Below are 25,430 nucleotides of genomic sequence, written 5' to 3'. Positions count from 1 at the left end.
TGAAAGTCTTTGTGAGATTGATTGAAGTTGTGGGACCCGTGGGCATCGTGCTGTAAGAGATGGCAGAGTGGAGGCAAGAGCCGAAGGATAGCAGTGCAGTGCTCATTCATTTGACAAATATTTGGATAACTAATGTGCTGGCTGCCTCGTAAACAGTATTAGATAAAACAGGCAAAGTATCTGCCTTTGTGGCACTCGGAGGCATTTAGATTTTATCTCTAAAGCAGTTTGGGAGTTTTTGAGTGGTTTTCTTCCCATTACTTTGGGGGCAATGTGAAAGACCAGTTGTGGAGGGTAGGCTGATGACAGAGAGACTGGGCAGGGACCACCTTTATCCAGGAGATGGTGATGAAGGTTGAACTGAGGGACTGCCACTGAAGAGGATGTGGAAGAACATAAAGGCTGAGGAGATGTCCCGCAGAGGCTGTCATGCAGGGTGTCATGCAGGGTCTCAGCTCCCGCTCCCCACATAAGAACACAGGACATGGTGAGGCCAAAAAGGAACACCCACGGAGCCATAGGTAGTGGAGTCATACACTATAGACTCTCTGGTGGCTGGGTTGGAGACACAGGAAGTAGGATCCACACGATCTGCAATCCACCGTCCACTTTTCTGCCTGCCAACCAACCAACCAACCAACCAACCAACCAACCAACCAACCAATCAACGCAGCCACGGCAGTTATATTAGTGGCTAATGGCTAACTGGTTACAGCTGATGGCCATCTAATAACTGAGCCAGCACCTTTCCACGTGAGGTCAAGAGCCTGGAAATTGCTCTCTGGAACTCTGTCCCCACAGGGCTTACTTACTGATTGGATATAAAAGGTGGGGAAAATGGCCTCCTGGACTTTGTTTTGAATGACTTAGTGATGAGATATTTTTCTTTCACTGAGATAGGAAATTCAGAAGGGAGTGTGAGTGAAAAGAATGAATTCAATGTTTTCTTCCCCACCTAAATTGACAAACTGCTTCCCCACCTAAATTGACAAACTGACATCCAAACAGCTCTTGAAACCATATTTCTAAATCTAGATTTGCAGGTTTGGTTAAAAAAAAAAGTGTGTGTGTGTGTGTGTGTGTGTGTGTGTGTGTGTGTGTGTGTGATGTTCATGAGGATGGAGCAGAGGATGGAGAGGGAATGGGTACTCAGTAACAGGCTTTCCTCAGCTGGCATTACCCTTTGACATTCGACTCTGGAATATGGACAGCCCTGTTTTGCTTTTAGGAAGGAATTTTAATCAAGGGTCCAAATATATTTGATAAAATTGTACATGGAGAATTGTACATTCTCCAAATACACATTTGGAGAAAGGCACAAGATTTTGTTAGTTGCTACTTCCAAGTCCAGCCAGAGCTTCAAATTATAGAGTAAGTGACGGCCCTATTTTCAGAGTGCCAAACTCTTTTCAGTTTTCCCCATACACCTCTAAAACAATTTCGTGTAAAAGCCACTCCTTAGTTTCTGAAAACCTTGTGACAACAGGTAACAGAACATACAATGCATAGCACATTACTTGCATTCCTCCTGGGGTCAAACATACAAGGAACTAACATTCTGATGATCATATAGATTATTAAAGAAAACAGGGCATTGGGATCCTAAATCAGATGGTTAATTTGCAACAAATATTACTTGAATAGGTGTATAATAGGCTGCTAAGACTTTAGGGCAACTTTCATGAAACAATCTAGAACCATTTCCAAAGAATACTGTAGGGACAGAGTCCCAGAGAGCAGTTTCCAGGCTCTCGGCCTCACATGGAAAGGTGCTGGCTCGGGTAGTAGGTGGCCATCAGCTATATCCAGTTAGCCACTGGCCACTGATATAACAGCCATAGCTATGCTAGGGAGTTTGTTGGTTGGTTGGTTGGCAGAGAAGCGGACGGGAGATTGCTGATCATGTGGCTCCTGCTTCCTGTGTCTCCAACCCAGCCGCCAGCGAGAATATAGTGGTATGAACCCCCTATCCATGGCTCCATGGGTGTTCCTTTTTGGCCTCACCGTATCTTTCATTCTTGTATGGGGAGGGGAGCTGAGAACCTGCAGGACAACATAGTTTTTCATATGTCCGTTCTATGTGGTGGGTAGGGCTGCCACATAAGGACACAGAGACTGCACTTTGTGGAACTCCAAGGGTGCCATTAATATGATATGATTTAATTGGATCCCTTTAGAGTAGTATATGTGATGGTCCTAAATAAGATTTATGATTTATGGGAACATAAGATAGAAATAGAGGGGCATGAAGCCAATCGAAGTGAAGATCCATGCTGGGCACCAGAAGTACAGAATAGTGGTAGGAGGGGCTGGAGATGAAGCCATGGACTTGCCAAGAAGCTCAGCGTGGAGACTGACTGGACCTTTGCTTGAAGAAGGAAGAATAATCATGTGGGGACAGAGCCAGGAGTGCAGGTTCCAGGCTCTCGGCCTCACGTGGAAAGGTGCTGGCTCGGGTAGTAAATGGCCATCAACTGTTATTGGATGGCCATCAGCTGTAACCAGTGAGCCATTGCCCACTAATATAACTGCCGTGGCTATGCTAGCAGCGGATGGTGGCTGAGCTAGCAAGTGGCGGAGTGTGGATTGTGGATTGCAGAGAGGTGGATTGCAGTTAACAAGTGAGGTTGTTTGGCAGAGACAAGTGGACAGCAGGTTGCAGATCATGTGGCTCCTGTTTCCTGTGTCTCCAACCCAGCCACCAGCGAGGCTATAGTGGTTTGCCTCCCCTATCTATGGCTCCATGGGTGTTCCTTTCTGGCCTCACCATATCCTGTGTTCTTTTGCGGGGAGCAGGACTACAGACCCTGCATAACACCCTGCATGACAAATGGATGTGGGGAGGGGAACACAAGTGTTCTCTATAAGAGGGAAGGCAGTAGAAAGACAAGTAGGACTTTGGTGCCTAAGGAGTGGATCTATCTATCAGTGGGTTTGTCACCATACATTTGTGCAGTGATGTTGATTGCGATTGCTGTGAGACCAGCTTATGAAGCATTCTAAACTTATTGTGATATAAGCATGAGAAAACAATGTTTTCCAGTAGCTATAATGAGCTGTGTTCTGTTGAGTTCCCCTATCTTACTGGGTAATATTTTTTCTCAATAATATCCCAACCATTTCCTTTACTATTGTCACTTTTGTGTATTCGAATTGTTTCATGGTTAAGACCCAAGTCCTGTTTATTTGAAACTTGTTTTTCTTACTTGAACTGAAGCTCTTTTCTTTCTCTTCCTCTTACTCAGGCCAGACCTGTATCTCCAGTGGCTTAAATAGTGGGGGAGGGAGTGTATAGCCTCAGTCTCAAATAATTGCCTTTTCTTTTCCTAGGGGTTTCTGCTTGGGGTTGGCGATGAAGAAAATCGGAGGTCAGTGTCTCCTTATGAACGTGTTCTGTTGTGGTGTGGTTTCAGACCTCTCTCAGAGCGGAGGTGCCCAAAAGCTGGTTTTCTATTGGGGTTTTAGGTGGTCCTCTAAGACTGTTGTCTCTGCATAGTCTCTTGACATGGGAGAACCTACATGGATTTATGCCCAGCCACCTTCTACAATTCCACTCAATCAATTAGAAACTGCACTTATTGTATCAAACATGTATGATATCTTTAATACACAAAAGTAGTCTCACTGGTAAATCTTTCTTCCCACCTTCTTTCTTCTGCCCATCTCTTCAATCTCAGCAGCAGCAAAAACTCTGCTCATCCAGTGGTTTGGAAATGTTGGTGCAAGAGGGTTACCATCTCATGACTTATGTGGCTTCCTGAGATTTACGCTTTACTTGGGGAGCAGAGGTGTCCTTTCAGAACACTGCACTGCCCCCAAAGGCCTTCTTTCCCTCAACTAATCCTCTTCTTACATGGGGAGGTGGTTAGGGTAGTGAAATTGGTGCGTGGTGGTAGCATACGTTTGGCTGATTCAATAACTCTCATTTACTTTAAGGAGATGTGTCTGGCAATGTTCTAAGCTTAGAATCTGAGATACAGTTCTAAGCTGTGGGCTTGCATACTCGATTTTAGGAAAATAGGAGTACTTCTTCCAGTTTCTACTCTTTCCTTATGTTGTACTTTGCAGTGAAGATTCTTGAAAGAATTGTATGTATACATGTTTTCTATTTACTCACATCCCATTCTTTAGCAAAATTGCTCTTATTAAGGTCAGTAATAGCTCTGTGTTGTTAAATTCAATGGCCACATTAAAGCATTAATCAAAATGGTTGACTGCTCCTTCCTTTTTGAATCATTCTTTCCTTTTCCTCCCTTGACCTCACACTCTTGAGTTTTCTCATTTCTCTTCAGAGTCTCCTTCTAAGCATTTTTGTTTATTTACTTATTTTGGTAGCTCCTCCTCCTTTATTCAATATGTGTATCATTTGGAAGATTGGTGAGAATGACAACTTACATTCAGCTTAAATTGTTTTTACTTGGGTTCATTACTGAACCAGCAAACAAGCCGTATAAAAGGCTTACAAGATGCAGATTTAAGTACTAAGTGGGCATAGAGACGTGTGCCTCCATAGTTCCTGATGAGGGTGGGCCAGAGGTTTCTTAGTCAATGTAGCTAACGTGGAGGGAGTCCGTCTCCAGGTAACAGAAGTTCATAGCTTCCAGCTTGCTGCGTTTTTTATTTTTGGGTTAGGGATGGGGTCTCCTTACTACCACATAAGGAAATTCCTTGTTATTCCACAATAAATCATTATTGCGTATCTCCGTGGTTGTGGTGGCTTTGCTGAGGCAATTTGGAAAAACTGGAATAATGTCCCAGAAACTGTATGACTTTGGTTAGAGTTGATCAAAAAAGACATTTGCTTGAAATTTGGCAGGCAGGAGCAAAACGGCCTCCACAACTGTCTGAAGGTGAGGCGATAGGGGGCAGTAAGAAGCAGATGCATATGGACTGGCATGCTCACTCGTCCCTCCTCTGTGCTCAGCTCTCCCTCCTGAATGCTGGCCTTGCTGACCTGTAACTATTCCAGACTCACCACAAGACGCTCGGAAAAAAACCCACAGAAATGGTAGCTACGCGGAGGTAACAGCCTTCCACAGGCGCCTACAGCAGTCCACTTCACGATCCCACTCCAGTTCGTGGTCTTGCTTAGCTTCCAACATCCAACCCAAAACACCAACGCCAGTGATTTAGGGAGGCTTCTTAGTAAATATTTTCTGATCCTCCAATTTTTTCTTCAGTTCTTTACTTCCCAGCTTAACTCCTATAGTAAATTCCCTACTCTCTAATATTCATAGCAGTTCTGTTTCCATGGTGAAAGTGACTACTATTTTTATTGGTTGTTTTGGTTATCTGTTACTATGGACAAAACTATCCCAAAACTTGTTGGCTTGAAGCAACCATTTTATTATTTCCATAATTCTGTGGGTTGATTGGACTATGGTAGGCAGCTCCTTACTGTTTTTATTTCAAGTTTGGTGACAATGAATGGAATCATCTAGAGGCTTAATAATCTAGTGCTGTGGGTCAAACTATTTGAAAACTTATTGGCTTTAAACAGCAACCATTTTATTTTCTCGATGAATCTGTTGGTTGACTGGGCTTAAATGGGAGTTTCCTATGTTGGTCATGCTTAGCATCTGGTGACTGCAAATGGGATCATCTTGAGGCTTGACTGGGAGGTAGAGGTAGTTTGGCCTCTCTTCTCCATATAGTCTCAGAACCTCTCCAGTGGTCTCTATCCTCATAGCTGAGTTTTGTACAGCGAAGCTCAGGGTCCCCAAGAACACAAAACGGAAGCTTTCTGCTACATTCTATTAATTCAAGCAAGTCATTGGGCCAGCCCAGATTCAGAGTGGAAGGTGACTACACAAAGCCATGTTGTGTGGTAGTAGTAGTAGTAGTTGTAATAATAATAATAATAATAATAATTATTATTATTATTATTATAATAGGAGATGTGGATCTTTAGAAATCATTGTGGACACTGGTTACATACTTTCTTGCTTTGTCTGCGGATAGGCCTGGTTCATTTCACTGTTACTTTGAGCTGTACTGTTCCTAGTCCCATTTTATACTGATATCATAGTGTGTGTATATCAGGCACTGTGATTTGAGTCTCAGCATTTACATCCCCTCCAGTAACTCACTCTGGCCTGCAACAACAGCCATGACAAGTAACATGAGAAGGAGCATAGGAAGGTAGTTTTCTTGGTCTTGGCTGAGCAGCTGGGATTGTGAGTGTATACCACCTCTCGGTACACAGCTTAAACAGACCCCGGGGCAGGGGTTTGGCTGTGACACTGCCAACTCCCCACCTTCAGGGACAGCAGCCAGTTGGATGGTGCTAATGTGGGCTTTTTTCCATTCAGGAATCTTGCAGTTACTTGAATCCCTGGGCTTGATAAGGGGCTGTCCTTCCTGAATAGGGCTGCCTCTCTTCCTTTACTGGGATAGCTTGGGTTTGTTTTCTATAGCTAGATTCCCTGCCACAGATAATAGCCCCAAGATTCCATTTCCAAACCTGGTACTTTCTTGTAACTAGATCATCTATCAGACCTATATGATAGATGATCATCTATCAGACCAACTATCAGAGCTATATGGCTGTAATGGAAAGCCCACACTGCAGTTTATCCTGGACTATAGCCAGGGCTGGCTTAGTGGGCATGAGACCTATGCATTTGCACAGAGTCCCGTCCTTAGAAGGTCCGTTTCTAGGTTTAATACTTGGCCATTGCCATCTTGAAATTATTGACTTTTGAACAGGACTCCTCATTTTCATTTTACACTGGGTCTCATAAATTTTGTAGCTTGTTCTGACTGCAACAGTGGTAATCATTCACTTGTTTTTCTGACTCTTACTAATTCACAATTAGCTACTGGACTCAGTCCTGGAAATATATCTAAACTAAGGCCTAATCTGTGAGGGGAGAGCCTAGTACTGAGACCCAGCTGAGCATAGCTGTTGCCCTAAAGCATCTGGGAGGGTAATACCCAGGCTGGTAGGTTTTGCCTCTAGAGCTGAGGAGTGGGTGGGCGGGAAGGACACAGCGGAAGTCTGGCTCTTGTGTGTTATTCCTGTTGACAACACAGAATTTCAGGCTTTTATTCCCTTCTCAGTAAAAGGCCAGGTGTCCTATGCTTACCCCTTCCCTACATTTTCTTCATGTTCACCTGTACATCCATAGCTATTACCATTAGCTGAGAAGGGGCCAGCCTACTAGTGGAACTAAAGTGTTATAGACTTTCTGCTTCAACAGCACAGTACCCACATGCTCCACCGCACAGCTCATTTTCCAATGAATGCTATGAGAGTAACTCAAACTTTCCCAGTAACTAGGGGTTTCTCCCTTATTTCCTCTTTCCTGGCTTCTTTACTACTTCTAATTTAAACCACAAGGCCCTTTGTGTCAACCCTGCAATCATACCCAATTAACTATGTTGGGTCAAAAAATCTGGTGTGTTTAAAGATCGTTAAAAGTGACTGCGTTTATATGGCTTTCATTTTGGTTTATTTCCAAACCAGCAAATACTTCCTTCCAAGGCTATATAATAGATAAGGATGCAAATGATGGATAATGATCTTCGTGCCTCTCCAGTTCCTCAGGGAACTGAACTATGGTGGTAAAACTGTGCGAAGTGAGACAACCAACAGTTGGAGGAACAAGGTAACACTGTGCTTGTAAACTTGGACTTAGAAGTCCACCTACTCCATGAACGGAAATTCTGTTGGCACTATGGTAGGCCCATAGTTACATGCTCTGTGTTCCCTTTTGTGTGCATCGTGACTGTCTCTGGTATGCCTGGCCATGGCCTACCATGTGAACCCGCTCTTCCCAACCTACATTCTCTCTTCAAGTGATCTCATTACTATGGTTGTAACTCTTAGGCTACGACTCTGAGTGATAATTAAAATACTATGTTTTTAAAATTTGTTTTCTTTATCTGAAATATATATGATTGTTTTGAATTGAAATAAGGGAGTCTATGGTTTGACAGGTGGTAACTGACTTTTTATCTCCCATTTCAATGAATTGCAGTAAACATGACCTTACGCATGATAGTAGTATGTAATTGGAGACTTTGGGTCCAATAACATCAACTGGTATACTTAAAACTTCTAAGACCAAATTTGTTTTTTCTCAAGCATGCTTTATTTTCTTACACTTATATTTGGCTACTCAACTAGATAATTTTAACTTTTTGATAAAATTTGAAGTATCATTCTAGACAACTTTTGTATCAAATCATATACAATCTGGTATCAATATAATAAAAGATCTTTCTCATCAGTTTTTCTGGTAAACAAAATAATGAGTAAATAAAATTACAAAGCTTTAATATTAACTTACAATTTTTCAAATACCCCTGGAGGTTTATACTTAAAGTAACCCTTCTAGAACTCATAAAATTTTCTGAGTTCATGATCACACAGAATGATTTTAAAAATTCAGAAATAGTCTTCCTTTTTGTTGTTGATGTTTTTTAAAACCCTGTTGCAGGTCTGCTTGAATTTCTTTTCTTTTTTAAGAAACAAATTGTGGTACTTAAAATAATAGTAACAAGTACCACAGACCCAACCACTATCAACACCAAAGAAGAAATGCTAACTCCAGAATTATGATCATTTTCATCACTTTCATCAGTATCTGCTTGAGGAATAAACAAAGCTACTTGTGCAATGTTGGATACTTTTGATGTCAAATTGCTTTTATCCACACTTTGAATGGCAATGAATATGTGGGTTGCATTTTCTTCTGGGATACTTCCTGATTTAAACACAAAGCTTTCCTTGGAGCTGGCCTCCTTTGGTGAGAGATCAGTGGTGTTTATTTGCTGTGCATCCTCAAAATTGTCTCTTAGATCCAGGATACTTCCACTTGTTCTGATGATATACTGTTTTACTAAGAAAAAAAGTTACAAGTAGTTTAGAAACTAGAGTATACCACATTATGTTCCTGTTTATTCATTCTCCTCAAAAATGTTGTTTAGTTATGCCCAGCTTATACTCACATCCAAAGCCTTACTAATTTTTCAATGTAAACTGAATTTTTATTTATTTTTATTTTTTTAAAACTTTTATTTATCTTAAGTGTGTTTTTCCAGGACCCATCAGCTCCAAGTCAAGTAGTTGTTTCAATCTAGTTGTGGAGGGCGCAGCTCACAGTGGCCCATGTGGGGATGGAACCAGCAACCTTGTTGTTAAGAGCAGCATTCTCTAACCAACTGAGCTAACTGGCCGTGCCTGAATTTTTGTTTTTAAACTGCCAAATACTACCTTCTTTGTTTGAAAGTGGGACCAGTTAAAATGTATCATATTTGATTGATTCAAAAATATCAGACTATAAAATGAATGAGTTATCAATTAAAAATTATTCTCCTCTCATCCACCCTTATGCCCTTTCTTTTTTGCATGAGCATCCTTCACTTAATTAACACCCCATGACATTTCATCCTTACCTGTTCCAACATCAAAGTCATCTCCCGGTGCTGTCCATGTTAGACTGATCATATCCTCATCACGTGTGGCCTCGAGGTCTGTGATTTGACTTGGTGGGTACAGGTCAGGCAAGGGAAGTGAAATGTTCGAAACCACAAATGCACCTCCAGTTGCTGTTCTGGTGAAACTCTCCAAGTTTGTCTGAGTATCCTCATCAATTTCAGGTCTTGGTAGATTCGCTTCAATTTTCCCTGCATTAAAAATTTCCTTGTTTATAATGAGCACAACAGTACTTATAATGAGCACAACGGTATTTTCAATTGAAATTCCCATCTCACTTGTCTTTGTTGTTGTTATTATGTATACACAGTCACATTTTACTAAGTTTGGTGACAAAGTCATAAGCATCCAATTGGTGGGAGCAGTTTTTTCTTTAGCATCCCGACCAGGATGTTGTAGGATATAATTGGATAATAAATTGCTTTGGAATTAAGGCTACCCTGAAAGGGAATAATGTTTTATAATTCTATATATGCTTTTTGTCTTTAAAGGAATTTATTTCCCAAATTATCTTTAAGCTGGGAATAAACCGGGAAATTGCTACTGGTTCCCTTCCAGCCACTTGTGCCAGATTCTTCCCATCCTCCCTGCTGCAAGTGCTATGGAATAATACTTCAGTTTATATTCCAATTGTCAACCGAAAACCCCTGACAGTCCTAAGAGACAAGACAAAGGAAAGTTAACAAGGAATGCATTCTTAATCCTTATCATCACCTTGTTCAATACACTTTTTCTTTTAACTTAATAAAAATATTCAAAATAAATTTATGTATCTTTTATAGTATATGGATTCTAAAGGATAAAATCTGTCACTGGCTTATACTTAGGTACATGACATATTAGCCTGTTTCCTTCATCTTGAGCTGAAAATCTTCCATATTATTGTTGCTATAGGTAAAGTGCTCCAAACTAATGTAATAATGGCTGACATTTATTGAATGCTTATTAGATGCCAGACACTGCACCAAAGCTTAGGATCTTTGGGGGCAAACTCCAGTATGACTGAGAACTTCACTATAGAAATGGGAAAAGCTGTACTTTGAGTTCTAAATGTTTGAAGCTTTAATCATATCAATTCATGATTATTTCAGTCAGCATTGAGTTTCAGATATCACGAATTACTCACCATCCACTACCCAGCCTGGTATATATGCAGCTCTATTCGGTGGATGCCTCAAGTTTCGTGTGACAGCGTTTGCTCCTCCGTGGGCCCGTACTTTTAAGCTGTATCTTCCATTTTCTGAATATGCTGTAAAATATCTGGAGTAGACCCCATCATCCTTGAAAATATCAGCACCTTGGTATAGAAATTAAAGGAATAAATTATCATTATAAAGAAAAATATAAATGTATGCATTTTCTACGCCAAACATGTGGCCTTTATAGGCATATCCCTTGGACTGGGCTCCCTATTTTGTGATTGACCCTTTGGGGAATAGTTCCATTATGTTCTATCAACCAGTATCTTGTTAAATTGGTTTCCGTGATATATATACATAAATATTATATGTAACATGTATAATACATATTATATATAATATGTGTATTATATATTATTTTATAACATATATGATATTACAGACATTTATACCTGTGTGTATAATAAATCCCTTCACCTTATCAATTTATATGCAGATTATTATAGTACTCCTCTTACCATTTCTCAGCCAAATGGTTTGGGTGAAGCTCTTAGTTTATCTAAACACATAATTGTGTCATCTCTCTCTTCAAATCAAAAGAATACCCACTAAAGAAAAAGTATCTTTGCATAGGATTTAATTCTCACTATAGTCACTTACTTATCTTGATGTATCTTCATCCACCCCTTTATATTTCATCCTTACCTCTTGCTCTGTGATCCATTCACTCCCTAATCTGATAGTGGAAAGACCTGTCTATTATTAGAATGAACAATTGGGGGAGTTCAGGAATACTGTATCATAAGTATATTTCTTGATATCACAGATACTGCAGTAATTTGTTAAATTGCAAACATATTTCTCAGGACAGTTAATATTCTAAGACAGAGGTTCTTAAAATAAGGTCCTTGGACCAGCAGCATCTGCACGTCTCTCGATTGTATTAAGAATGCAAATTTCTTAGACCTAGAGAAGGGCCCAGCATTCCGTGTTATACAAGCCCTCTGGGTGATTCTTTTGCGTGCTAAAGCATAAGGACCCCTGCTCCAAGTCATTGATAATCACCATTGCAGTCTCAGGTATAGGCATTCCAAATTAGCTAAGTAGCTACCTGGTAAAACCTTGAGAAATGACAAGATGCAGGTAAATTTTAATGTAGCATGGAAAGGGTTGGGAGGAAAGGAAGAGTGAGGAGATAGTTGAGAAAAATATTTTCACATCAGGTGAAGGCATTGAGGTACACCAAAGAATAATTTTACCTTCTAAATTTTTCACAGGGCCAACGCTTGTTGATGAGAGGATTATAAATTGACTGAATTCATTACATTGCAAAAGATACTGATAGAAATCTGTGATAATTCAGATGTCTATCAAACTGGTTTTTTCCTTGCTCACTGAGCTCTCAAAAGAAGGTTTAGTTCCCAGAATAATCCAGAGTCTGGGAAAAAGCTCTTTAAGTACCAGTCACCCGTACAGACCAGGGAGACAGCATGTTCAACACAGTGCCTGTTTCCTGCCAGTCTGACCTGGTATCTGATGCCCTGGTGATGTCCCCTCCTCTCTTGCCACAGTTCTGCCTGCCTTTGTTCCCAGGAATACCTTTGCACTTCATTCCAGCTGTTGGGAATTACTCTTGCCTGTCCCTGTTTCCCTCTCGGGGGGCCCAATTTCTACTATTTAACCCCATATGGCTGCTGTGTTTCACTGTCTCTGTCCAGATTTTCTTGATGATGTGCCCCTAAGAAACACTTGTTCAGAATTCTTGTTGCTGTCCTCAGTCTTCTGAAAGAGACCTTCCTATCTGGTGATAGACATTGCTTGTCCAGATGGCAAACAATAATAACAGTAAATAACATTTGTTTAGTGCTGCCATGTGTAAGACACTTGCTAATCCCTTTGAAGGTTTCACCTGGTTAGAATTTCCTGCTGATCTTGCTATTCAGCCATACTCGGCATCAATGCTTCTGATGTATTTCACTGTCCCACACTGCCACAGGGACCCATAACACATTCCAAGTCATGAAACTATAGGCTTATTCATTAAAAACGGTGAATTACCTGCACCATTATCCAAAAGTTCCAGAACTTCTGTTTTTCCACTGCTTGATTCAATGAATGCAGTCACGTTGGCTCCAACAATGGGTGTATACCCTTGTAGAATTTCTGCATAAACAATCATTGGGCTGGGGAAGCTGTTTGTATCTTTATTCATTTTAGCATTCACTGTGATTGGAGGTACAGAAGAATTTGCTGCCCGAGAATTAACTGTTATAGTTAATGTTTCTGGGTTTCTTTGGGCTTGAAGACTGTAAGTCCAAGCACCCACCTAAAAATGCAATGGAAATATAGTAAGTATCCAAGACCAAGCTATTTTCTGTGTTTCCATTACGTAACTCTAAAACAAATCTTATAAATGTGTTACAGAATAAATAGGGTTTTGAGATTTTTGAGTTTTTTTGAAGGTAAAAGGATGAGCGTAAAGGCAGTTTGGACAGGGTATCCTGGCTATTGCCATGTATGGTGTCCACATTTTGTGCACTCTCAGCTGGGAAAAACAAGTTCTGGAAAGTTTGCCTTGGTCTTGGCCTTATTCTTTGACCTTGGAGTTCACAGATTCTAGAATAAGATCTGTTAATGCTAATAAGGAATGACTAGCAACACATCAAGTGGCAAAGAGTGTCCCTACATTCTGCCTCCTTAAATCATTCTGAGCCTACCTAATTTTTTCCCTTTTCTTCCTTCCTCCAATGCACAAGTCCTTTTATCCTTTTTCCTGCCACCATAATTTTCAAGACCATACAGGCATAGAAAGTACATTGTATTTTATCTTAATTTTGAAGATGATGCAAGTCTTGGCACTCACATTTATGAGGTTAAACAATGTATTTTCAGCTATGAAACAAATTTGAGAGGAAATAAAAAAGCTGATTGCTTACCTTTGCAGTTCCTGGAATACTAAGATAGGCCATTTTGGAAACTGAGTCCACTGTGAAATTTCCCATTAGTGTTCCACTAGGATCCCAGAGACAAATGATGGGAAGGTTTGTGCTCCATGTGACGAGAAAGAATGTGTCCTTTCCCACGGTGCTGTCAATGATTACAGTGCCGTTCAGCCAGGGATTATTGGTGAGGATTAATCCCTTACTTTCAAGCTGTTTAAATATATTTTTAAAATTAATAATGGGAGGAAAGTGTAATTTTATTCTTAATTCTTTTTTTCTTTTTTAACATGGTTCTTAATTTCTGGCCTGAGAACAAGCTTATATAGGGCATACTACCTTAGGTTTATGATCTCTCTGAAAGCTAATTGGGATGTGACAGTTAGTCAGAAAGTGTGGAGATACAGGGTCTGAGGAAAGGACAGAGTATAATAAAAGCACCAGAGCAGGTGAATGTGTTTTATAGTTGGAGACATGGCCCTCTTATTTTTTCCCCAGTTGTTTTGGTGAACACCCACCTGAGGCTTTAGCATTAAAGGGTACTACAACCTCAAAGAAGAAATAACTGTAGGGTGTGTGTGTGTCCCTCAGTTTACCCATCTTCACAAAGATCTAAAAGAAAATACCTATTGCTGGTGGCTAGGGTATTTGAGCAGAGACACAGTAAGGTGAGGCCTCAAGAGAGAAAATCAGGACTAGCAAATAATGAGACAAGCACTGATGGATATTTTCTGATGTGAAATCTTCAAATAATTTTTCATACATGATTGAGTGAGTAGCACTGGACAATAAGCATGTCCAACAAGAGTGTAAAGTGAACAAAATGACGTTTATGAAGGTTGGAATCCTGAGAAGACAAGTGAAAGTTAGGACCTTTCTCTAGGAAGTGCTTCAAAGAAAGTTTTTGATGTTTTTGTGGATGTCTCTTAGTCAAGGAGAGCCAACTTTATCCACTGACCAGGAAGGTGCTTTCTACAGATGTGTCATTTGAGGAAAGGATGGGAAATCTCTCTTCTACTCAACTTAGTCCTAAGCCAAAAATATCTTCATATCAGTGCTGAGAGAAGGGAGTGAATTCTATCATTGAGACATCATTGCCATGACAAAAATTTTAGTTATATGCTAAGTGGGCATGTCTTTGAGTGGACAAAATGTTATTATCAAGTTAAATGTGAATGTGAGTGACTTTTTTAGACTCCACATCAGGAAAGTGTAAGACAATTAGGAGGCTTTGGCCATGTAGTACTAGGAGGGGAAAATAACTGAGTGAAGAATGGGACGCAATTTTTCCTCTGCATTCTGTCTGCCATTTTAAGTGAGGGGAGCAAAACCTCCTTTCTTCCCCTTCCACACCATTTAAAAAGTCCATTCTCAAAATTCTGAGCACTTCCTGCATGCAAATATCTCTTTTCTGGCTGATTCTCCACATTCAGCTCCTTACATTTCAAAATTCCTTTGGAATATTCCATTTTAATGTCCCACCATCCACTAAAAATTACTAAGGTTAAAACAACACAAAATAATATTCTCAAAATCACTTCTCCCTCCTCACTTGTCAATTTTAGACAATAGTATCATCATTTTCTAAGTCAACCGGATTGAAACCATCACAAATTAGCTTTATTCTCCTTCATTTTATTCTTTATATGTTGCCAAACTAGATCCCAGACCGATTTGTAATCTGTTTATAGGGTGAAGCTACAAACCAGATTCTTAAATCAATCGACACATATATTGCTAACCCTGCATCCTATAACATATATGCTCTTCATTGTTGGAGAGTTGAGGAAAATAGATTTGTTTAAATAATCATGTCAGTTTTAATGTAGGCAGTGACTTGATGATCTGGAAGATGGAAGACACATATTCACATAAAGTGGCATGGTGAGAATGGATAAAGTCTTAGTGGGAATGGATGTAGATAGAGTTTTGTAAAAAGTATTTTGAAGGAAACAGTTGGTGTTGACATTTTACATGGGCCATGAATGAAGAATCAAAGTTTAGTCAAAGTTTTAGAATCTAACAGAAAATGGGAGTGTTATTTAAACCTGGATGAAAACAGGAGTTGAGTTGAAGAGACGTGAATAAAATAGAAAACCAGTGAAAAGAGTGGTTGAAGAGGTAAAGGAAACCCTAAATTTTTAGATATGCATGATTATTCACTCTGTTCAGGAAATTTATTTCCAAGATACTTTCCTTCCATTTTCAAGCCAGGTTCTTGAGTTTGTTCATCTAATTTAAATTTATTTCTCAGCAGATAAGGGTGGGGGAAATCTTGGAAACATGAGGTTTTTTTCATGCATTCATAGAAAAATGGAAGCTACACTATTGAACAAGTCTATTTTTTATGGAAAATTTAACATTATTAGGTTTTGATCTTATCCCTTAACCAAACTCTATGGGAAAAGAAAAAGAAAAAAAAAGTCTGCTATTTCATTACTTACTTCACTATTTTATTACTTAATTTGGTCATAGCTAAGCAATAATTTCTATCTCACATTGAAGTTTTGATTTTAATTAAAAATTTACTTTGAGAAAAATATAGAATTCAAAACTTATATAACAACCAAATTACTTTTCTTGATTATGATTAAATGCAAACACAAAAACCTGAGGGGTGGGAACTCTGACCTGAAGAGACTGCTGGGAAATGTCGGTGTTTCCTGATGCAAGGGCCCCAAAAGCATCAATGAGGCCGTTGTTCTGGGCTGCATCTGAGGAATAAAGATGGCTTCCCCCTAAAATGTAAATACACAACCTAGGTTGCTTTCTAGAAAATAAGTACTTATCACATTTTAGTTATTTTAAGGTAACAAATAATCAAAATAGTAGTTTCGGTATATATTATTAAAATAGACCTAAACCTGATAGGTGTAAAGATAAACTCTAAAATGTTAACTTAATATGTCAGAACCAGGAAGTGTAAGCTACCTTTATACTTCACTTATAGAAATCTCAGCTGGCTGAAATGTATCAAATAATCACAGACTACAAAAGCAAAACAAAACAAAAACCCAAGATGTTACAATTCCATGTATTAAAGCTCACAAATTTCACATAGCCCTTTAGGGGAATCATTCACTTTTATTTAATATACTGTTCTAATAATATTGGCCTTCAGATTTTCCAGCCAGAGTAGATCAGAATCAGAAAATTAGATTGGTTAAAGTGCTGCTATATTGAGGTATCCTGACAATGGCGAGATAGAAAAACTGTAAGCAATGGAGACAAGTCCGAAAAAGCATTACTTTTGGGGGGCTACTTGGGATAGAAAAGAATTTTACAATGGACATGAAAGCACTTTGAAACAATGGGAGTTTGCACAACTAATCACTATAATAGCAAGTATAAATTTGGTAACATTAGAAGCCAAGTCAATATAAGAACTGATATTCATAATGTTATAAATTATATATTCTCTACTATGTTTAAGAAGGCATGGAAAACATGTGGTCCATTTTCATCACATGTCTCGTATCTAAGATAACATCTACCAGTGTAAATGTTTATCTAGAAACTTCTTTGTTATTTAGATCTATTCAGCCTGAGTTTCTGTTAATCCCATTCAGTCCCTATCCTTGCAGCCTAAGTAAACAGTTCTGGATTTCACACTATCCCTCCATGTACCTTGCATTGTCATTTCAACCTGAATTTTTTTATTCAGGATCTGATCATCTTTTCTACCCCTTCCCCTTCAAAGAAATTCAGCATCTTATTCAAGACCCAGCTTAGAATTCACCTTGTCTCTCGTGCCTTCTTTCCCCGACTACACAACCCTGGGAGAATTACTGGCTTCCACTGCTCACACAGTGCTTGACTCCTATATATTCCTCTTATTATGAAGGCATGTTATCTGATTATGCTATCTGATTAGTAGTTTTATTTGTCTCTCCAGCCAGCTGGACTCTGAGCACCTTGAGAACAGAGATCAGTTTGGTTTAACTGGTCCCTAGCTCCTGGCACAACAACACAGAGCTCAAAAGAAGTTGATGAGTTATCACCCTCTAAACTTATGCATTGCTATTAAAGAATTAGAGTATATGGGTCATATGTTACCTGTTATAGTGCTCATATTTTTGACTGCTGTATCAGCAGCTGGTCCCAAAGCAATAAAATGAATGACAGCCCCACTGCTCTCCACTTCAGCAAGACAGTTCTTTGCAGTGTTGTCCTCCCCATCACTCAGCAGAACTATTTCAGATCCATTCAGTTCGCCGTTTTGTTCTTTCATTACCTGTAAACATCATCAGAGCATAATAACCAGATATTCCTAGATCCAATGGATTTATAGGAGATTAGAAAAAAATGTACAGGGAAAATAAAATTGTGCAGAAAGAAGTGATGACTTCTGTTTAAAAAAGATAGAATCTGCAATCACCAACCCCTAGGGGAACTTAAACACATCTGTATTTTCTGTCAATCTGCTGTATGGAATGTTTGCTCAAGGGAAGTAGTGTGGGAGCAGGGCTTTGGAACATCCTACTTCAGGTAAATGACAATGACATCTCAGTCTGGGGAAGTCAGGTCAACCGGACACCAAAAATGTAATCACAGAATGTGGCATTAAATACTTCTCTTGTTTCTTTGATCAGACTTCCCTCTGACAAGCCTTCAGTGTATAAACAGTTAACTGCATTGAAATCCACGTCAACATTAAACAAAAACAAACAACAACAACAAAACAACTTAATGATTCCAAATTTGGGACCCCTCAGTATGCTTGCAGAGAAAATATAGAGAAAGTTCTAAGCGGGTCAAGGTTAGGGATCTTGTTATATAACTTTTATCTTTAAAAGTAACAAGCACAAAACTATGTTGGTGATGCTCAGATAATACATGAATTGTATTTATCGAATTCTATTTGTGGCTTGAATCCTTTTCCTATAAAGTCAAATAGTTTACACTCAGAGATCTGAATCTAGACTCGTATAAAAAAAGATCAAGAGAATTTATCACAGGATAGCAACTATATTTCATCTTCTCTGGCAGGTTTAATTGGTGGTGGCTTCTTTACACCATTTTGAGAAATTGAGTCTAGGCCAAGAAGAAAAAAATGCCAGATTATCAGTGGCTTTCATGGACTTGGAGCGGAGTTGTGGATACATTTACAGAAAAGGGTTTGGAATGTAGAAATCCCTAGTAAAACTGGGGTTAGGGAACATGACCAGCCTCATTTCAATTTTTTCATGTTTTGAGGCAAAGAATGACTAGTATGTATGTTGCAATATAAGAGAAATATTCTCTGACATGCATTAAAACAAAACTGAAAAATAGGAAATGCTTTTATACATTTACAGCATTTATACAGCATCCCCATCACATTCCTCCTACACATTTGATCGCAAAATGAACATCCAAAGATGAAGTAGTGTTATCTCTCCTTCACCTCTCCCTTTCCTGTATTGGTTATTCACTGAGCACTTACTATGTGTTAGTCACTGTCCTGGCTGCTGGAGACTGAACAGGAACTACATAGTTCCTGAATTTGTAAACAGAAAGGAATTAAATTTAAAATATTTACTGAGATGTAAGTGAGAGACTAAAGAGCTATAGAGATGAGTGACGAAGACACAATATATTCTGTAGTTCAAGAGAAACAGCACAATAGTGCAGTGCTACCTTTTGGGGAACATTTGCTAGGTGTTAAATGTATTTTATACAACATGTCTTTTAAGTATGAGCTCCCAATGTGTCCCTGGATCACTACCCTACTACCTGTAATTTATTGTATACAGGGCAACCAGAATCATCTTCCTAAAGCATGAATTGATTGTCAGTCCCTGATACTTAAAACCCTTCAGTAGCTTTCTGTTGTGCTTAAAATACAAACCTTTTATATATATATTTTTAAGCTTTGAAATATCTAGCCATTGTCTACCTGCCAACCACATTCCATACCCCCTCATGTGTCAAACTCCAGTGCCACTAGCTTCTATCAGTTCTTAGAATAGTCTTGCTCTTTTCCACCTCTTTCTTAAGGAACTTTATACTTTCCTTTCTGCCTGAAACCACTGGCTCTTTCTCATCCTTCACATCAAAGCTTAAATGTTACATTTCAGAGAGGGCCTCAGTGTTCTCTCTACCTAAATTAGGCAGTAACCCCTCTTTTCCCAGCTACTCTTTCACGTCACCCTCTTTGATTCCACAATCTACAATTATTGTTTTTATTCATTTATTTATCTGTGTATTATCTGTTCCTCTCTGAAACAGCATGCACAACAAGAACAGAGAAGCTTTGCTTGGCACACAAATATATGTTCAATAAATTATAGTATATGTTTGCTGCCTACTTCCTACAATAAATATATATTGAATAAATTAAAACATGAACCGCCCTACGTGCTAGCTTTCATTATCCAACTTTACCAATGAAGCATTTGATGACTATAGAGATGCTTAGGGTCACAAAGCTAGTAACTGATAACTGGAGTTTGAACCCACGACTTAACATTAGAAAGCTACACTAAAATGCCATACAATTCATACATGAGAGAGATTTAATAGTGTTGGCAATCTAGGCTCTGGTAAAAAAGGAGGAAATGCTCCATGAAAGAGCAAGGACTTTGAAGAATTGGTAGAATCTTCACATCCAAAGATGGAAAGAAGGAAACATTGTAGGCAGAGGACTTGCGTGGGCAAAGGTAGCGAGGCTGTTAGTACACGGTGGGCTTGGAGAAGGCTGTGTGCTGTAAATTGGTTAGCGCATAGAGCATCAGAAGGGGAAAACTGACAAAAATGGATGGAAATAATGATGCGAGCTGTTTTATTGAGGGGTGAGAGACTTTTAAATAACATCAGACTGAGGAATTCAGACTTAATTTTATAGATTGTGAGAGGGAAGTGAAGATTTCTAAGCAGGAAAATGACATGTTTGATATTAAGTATAAGCTTAAAATGACACTCTGGAAAAAAACCAAGATTTATAATAATAGTTGTGAGTTACCTATTTACTATGTAAAAATGAATATTGTTTAAATATATAAATATTCATTTCATTTAACTCTCATAATAATCCTATGAGGTAGGCATTCTTATTTTCCTATTTTTTAGTTAAGGCATTGAGCGTCCAAAGATATTGAAAGTGTTGCTTAAGACCATATATGAGTAGTTGGTAAATAGCAGAGCCAGTACACTAATGTCAAAACTCACGTTCTAACCAGTATCCCTTACATAAGACTGGGTCTTATATTAACTTTTGCTCCAAAAGACACATTAGAGTTGATTGTCTGGTTAGGTCTTATTTTCGGGGAAACACAGTAATAGTCCCCACTATATCTGCTTTAATAGATAAACATTAGACTGCCCTAACTGAACCTCACAGAAACTGAAATGAGGATTGGCCCAACGTGGGTATCATACCATACATGTAAGTTGATTCATTGCCTTAAAAGGTGATGAATTATGCAGCCAAAACACACTTATTTAACTAACATTTATTGAATACTGACTATTGTAATGTAAAAAGACAAAGTCCCTGACCTATTGGGCTTATACTCCAGTGGCATTTTTGTAGGAATGTATTCACCCATCAGTTTATTCATTGATTCACTGATCCATTAAAAAAATCATCAAGTGGACTTTTTTATGTTCTTAATCCTGTAATCCTGTAAACTGATTCTTAGAATTAGTTATGTTAATATTAGTGAGCAAGTATGTGTAGCAGCACTAGTAGAAAAATGTCCTAACAATAAAAAACAAACCATGCGTGCAGTATGATTTTCACCTGAAATCCTGATTGAATTCCAGCGCAGATGGATGTTCCTCCATTAGCTACTGTAGGCAAGCTCTTCAAGAGGTTGTTTCTTTCGTCATTGCCTGTTATTTGGATTAGCTTGCTTTGAATTTTGGCAGTACTATCAAAGTGCACCATCCCCACCCAGGATCCGTTTTCAATGGTCTGCAGCAGGAAATGTTTTGCAGCTTGATTCATTCGATTTAGACGGTCAGAAGTCTGAATGTAAATGGACAAGGGAAAAAAAAAGCTAAGTGGTTTTCCACTGGAAAATATTAGCATATCACAAAGAATGAGTAAACAGAATTTGTTAAAGAAAGCATTTGGTGTTAAAGCAATTATTTGTTAATTGATGAAATTTAAAAATACAGTTATGTGTATTATGAGACACATATAATCTAGTAAGGAGCACAGACTTTTAACTAGAGGTGATGCTTGGCAGCTAAGCACCCAAATTACAGTTGGAGTTTGTGGGGAATATTGGGTTGGAATTGGAGGGTGATGACACACACCTTAGAGATGTCTCAAGTACTCCTGGGGTCCTTTGGTCCAGTTGTATCAAGATGAAACCACTCCCCAGGTTCCCCAGTATCAAACCAGACTAGCATGGACTCCCAACTAGAGACTGAAATTTCCCCATCCACTGGAGACGAGACAACTCAAAAGTTGAAACTTTCTCGAGCTGCAGATAAATTCTGAGAGGCCCAGCTACTACCTCTTCTGCTCCTAACATCTCCCCACCACTTCTCCACCAATGGATTACTTGGAATTGGTTCTTTGGTAACCCATTCACACTCACATCCCTCTTTCCTAGGTGGATGCTCAGGATGTAAGTAAGCCTCTTCACACATTTGTCTTTTCCAGTCCCTCAACACCAACTGATTTGTAGTACCTCCCCTTAATACGTGCCCAAATTTCCCCCTGACCTTCCTAGAACCAAGTCACGGTGAGAAACATCTACATCCCCATCTTTGAGGTCTCTCTCTGACACTTTATTTTACCTTTAATCCTGGCTCTGCCTGCACCCTGTCTTGGGGTGACTACTCATCTCCTCTTAATCAGGAATGCCATCTCTCCCCAGGGACACTTCCTAGAACACTTCTATGTCCTGGTGTCTAGCACTTTGATGCTCTTTCAGAAACCCTGTGCTATTGTGATTTATTTCATTCAGCTGTATCACTGTCTACCCTTTTCATTAACCACACAATCCACCATTTGTTGGAAACATTATTCCTGATCTTTAGCACGCTCAGTCCTGCCTCCGATGTGCTGTCCTTCTGGGTGCCTTATCACATTACGTCTGCTCTTTGGTAGTCCATTTATTTCAACAGTTATTATCAAGCACCTATGTGTGATAAATCCTTTTCTAGGCAAAAGGGATACAGAGATGAATAAGACATGGTTTAAAGTAGTAGAGGACATGGTTCCTAGAGGATCTGGTTTCAAGTACTAGAGGAGTGTCTAGTCTAATGGGAGAGAAATGTGTAATTTTAATATAATATACAGTAATAGAGGTTTGCACAGTTCATTGTAGGAGATCAACAGAAGGGCCTTCAGCCCAGCTTGGAAGACCAGTCCGCCTCCTGGAAGAAGTGGGTACCCGTACCAAATTTTGAAGGACGAGAATGTGTTAACTGGGTGATGTGGAAGGGATAGAAAGTTTTCTCCATGCAACTGTAAACCTTTCAAGGATATGGGTCTCTATTTCTAGAGCCTGGCATAATGTCTCCCATTTACTAAATGGTAGTAGAAGGAATGAATGGCTGAATCTGACTATATCTTCTTCATGGTGATGCTTTTTGTTTGTGTCTTTGATTATAAAGCGGTCATTTATATAGATGATAAATTAAATTGATTTGGAATGAAGTTCAGCAATCCACTCTATCCTCATTTCTGTCAAGTATTTCCAGTAGATAAAGGGAGCAGGTAAGAAAACATTTCCATATTTCAGTCTTCTGCTCTGATCTTCTAACTAAATCTTTACTGTTGGGCCTAAAAGTCCTCCTCAGTAAACTCTCCATTTTCTGGGAGAAAAAAACAGACTTTTAGGTTAGGTCTTTTAAACTCTATTGCTATCCTTCTTTCATTACAATATTCACTGCCTCTCCTGAGGTCCTGATTACAGGAAGTGATGGGACTTATACCACCATGAAATTTCGAACAACCCGGGTAAAGATAGTGTTCAGAGGGTTCTTAGGCATTAAATCATCCACTAGTCACTACATCCAGGAAAAATGGGACCATGAACTTACACTCATGCTTCCAGACTTATCAAGAACTAAGCACACAATTCTTTCTCTGATCTGCAGCAATGAGAAGACAGGTGAAGGGGGTGATTCCACCATAGGCGTGGTGTTTTTTAAATCCTCAGAATTACTGATCACCTCCCATGTGCTTCTCAAACCGCACATTTTGTTTTGTAGGTTTGGAGCTTCTCGGTTATGGTTTTCTTCATTGCAGAATTCAACGACCTAAAAGGTTAATAAAATGAAAAAAAGAATTTTATATATGATGCATTTAAAAATTAAACTACAAATTTGAAAACAATTTCTGCTCTGCAAATATGTTGTTTATTTAATAAAGTCTGATTCATTAGGAATCATAATAGTAAGGTGGATTTTCAGGAATAGTAATAAGTAACACTAATTCAGTGCTTACTATGTGCCAATCAATGTTCAAAGAACTGTATATTAATATACCTAATCCCTCAGGTCACCGGCATAGATATTTTATGAACATGATAACATGTCCTTTGATTATAAATATACAATATGTAGTAGAAATTGACATACTTACAGAATGAATACCTTGCATAAACATTATGGATGTCTTTTCAGATTGAATTTTATCAGGGAAGAACTGACAATCTTTTTCATACAGTTTTGTCTTAGAATCAATTCTGCATCTATTAATGGAACAGCTGTTTCCTTGACACTTATAAACTTTATTTGTACCAGTAATGCCTTTGGAACACCTGAAAACATGTGACAGTTAGTCTTTGAGGCGACCTAACCATTAACATTTTTAAAAAAAACCAAGTGTCCATTCATAATGATCCTTATATCACGGATTTTATTCTTATGTGTGTATCACACACATCCTATTTTGACAGCAAAGTTGAAGGGTTTCTACCAGAGCAATTTTCCAAGAAATTTCAGAGGGAAATTTTAAGTGGGATCTCCAGTATATACAATGGCTGAGTTCTCTACTGTCATTAAAGTTGCTGCTGACCTGCTTACACTAATGGCTGTAAGCTCCCCTTTTCCAAACATCTCTCCTGGTAGCCTTGTGGTGGTTAAATGCGTTGCAGACATTTGAACAAGGCAATTTCTGAAACCATTTACTCTTGGTACCACCTTAGCTTAAAGTTCTTTGTAGATTTCTTTTCAAAGAAGATAGACCCAAAAGAATGGGATGTGGCATAACTATAAGTGTTTTGATTATTCAAGGAGCATTTTTATCCAAAATTGAAACGTGGCTTTAAGGAAAGACTTCCGTACTGCCTGGGACAGTAGAGAATGGTGGCAGCATTTTAGATATACGTTTTATTGCATGGGATTGGCCACAGGTTGCAGTGGTATAACAAACGTGCTGGGATGTGAATATATCCCATCTTTTCAGTGTGTTTCCAGTTCAAATTTAAGAAGCAATGACTAAATTTCATTCAGTCATTCAGGGAGTCTCCTACATATGTGTATGCTTCTACTGTCCCCGAAGTCAGTGAATATAATGATGTCATCCATATCAACAATCATGATGAATTTTCTGCAGCAGACACTAGACATTTAGGGGGATATGATGAAAACAGATGTAGTCAATATAATACTCTTTAAAATACGTGTCCTGAAACTGATGTTATGGGCTGATGAAGGGCCTTCTTTGAAATCATGTATCATTCAGTTTGTACATGTTTGAATAACCATTCTCCTCTCTTATACAACCAAGAGCATTATCTGTTATTACTGTGATGTTAAATTGGTATTTTAAGATGAATTTTATAAATCCCAAGAAATTCCTGTTTGGCTCCTTGAAGCTGTTTGGTTTCTTACTCAGCCCACAGTTACCACTATTTATTAAGAATTTTTTTTCATTCTTGTGTAAAGTAAATAATTTTGATCTCTCAGCATATAGTATGGGTCTTTACACAGAACACAACTTTAGCGTAAATGAGTTCTGGC

General features: G+C 38.8%; 1 protein-coding gene and 1 long non-coding RNA gene across 2 annotated transcripts in view; one reads left to right on the top strand and one right to left on the bottom strand.

Moving 5' to 3' along the window:
- LOC141572127 (uncharacterized) overlaps window positions 1-25,430 on the top strand; it is a 197,738-nt gene that overhangs the window by 60,056 nt on the left and 112,252 nt on the right. The window lies entirely within an intron of this gene.
- The window catches only part of CLCA4 (chloride channel accessory 4), a 29,369-nt gene continuing 12,064 nt past the window's right edge, over window positions 8,126-25,430 (bottom strand). The window contains exons 5-14 of the mRNA XM_088789938.1: window positions 24,049-24,226; window positions 23,505-23,723; window positions 21,244-21,471; window positions 17,577-17,754; window positions 16,152-16,258; window positions 13,518-13,733; window positions 12,640-12,907; window positions 10,569-10,739; window positions 9,403-9,633; window positions 8,126-8,846 (exon numbers count right to left, since the gene is read on the bottom strand). Coding sequence (XP_088646064.1) covers window positions 8,428-8,846; window positions 9,403-9,633; window positions 10,569-10,739; window positions 12,640-12,907; window positions 13,518-13,733; window positions 16,152-16,258; window positions 17,577-17,754; window positions 21,244-21,471; window positions 23,505-23,723; window positions 24,049-24,226 — 2,215 coding nt within the window. The 3' untranslated portion in view covers window positions 8,126-8,427. The remainder of the gene's footprint in view (window positions 8,847-9,402; window positions 9,634-10,568; window positions 10,740-12,639; window positions 12,908-13,517; window positions 13,734-16,151; window positions 16,259-17,576; window positions 17,755-21,243; window positions 21,472-23,504; window positions 23,724-24,048; window positions 24,227-25,430) is intronic.

Source organism: Rhinolophus sinicus, chromosome 14 (assembly GCF_057876585.1).
Source record: "Rhinolophus sinicus isolate RSI-liver-muscle chromosome 14, RSI-T2T, whole genome shotgun sequence".
In the NCBI taxonomy this organism is placed as follows: Eukaryota; Metazoa; Chordata; class Mammalia; order Chiroptera; family Rhinolophidae; genus Rhinolophus; species Rhinolophus sinicus.
This window is presented reverse-complemented; position numbering and strand designations above follow the sequence as displayed.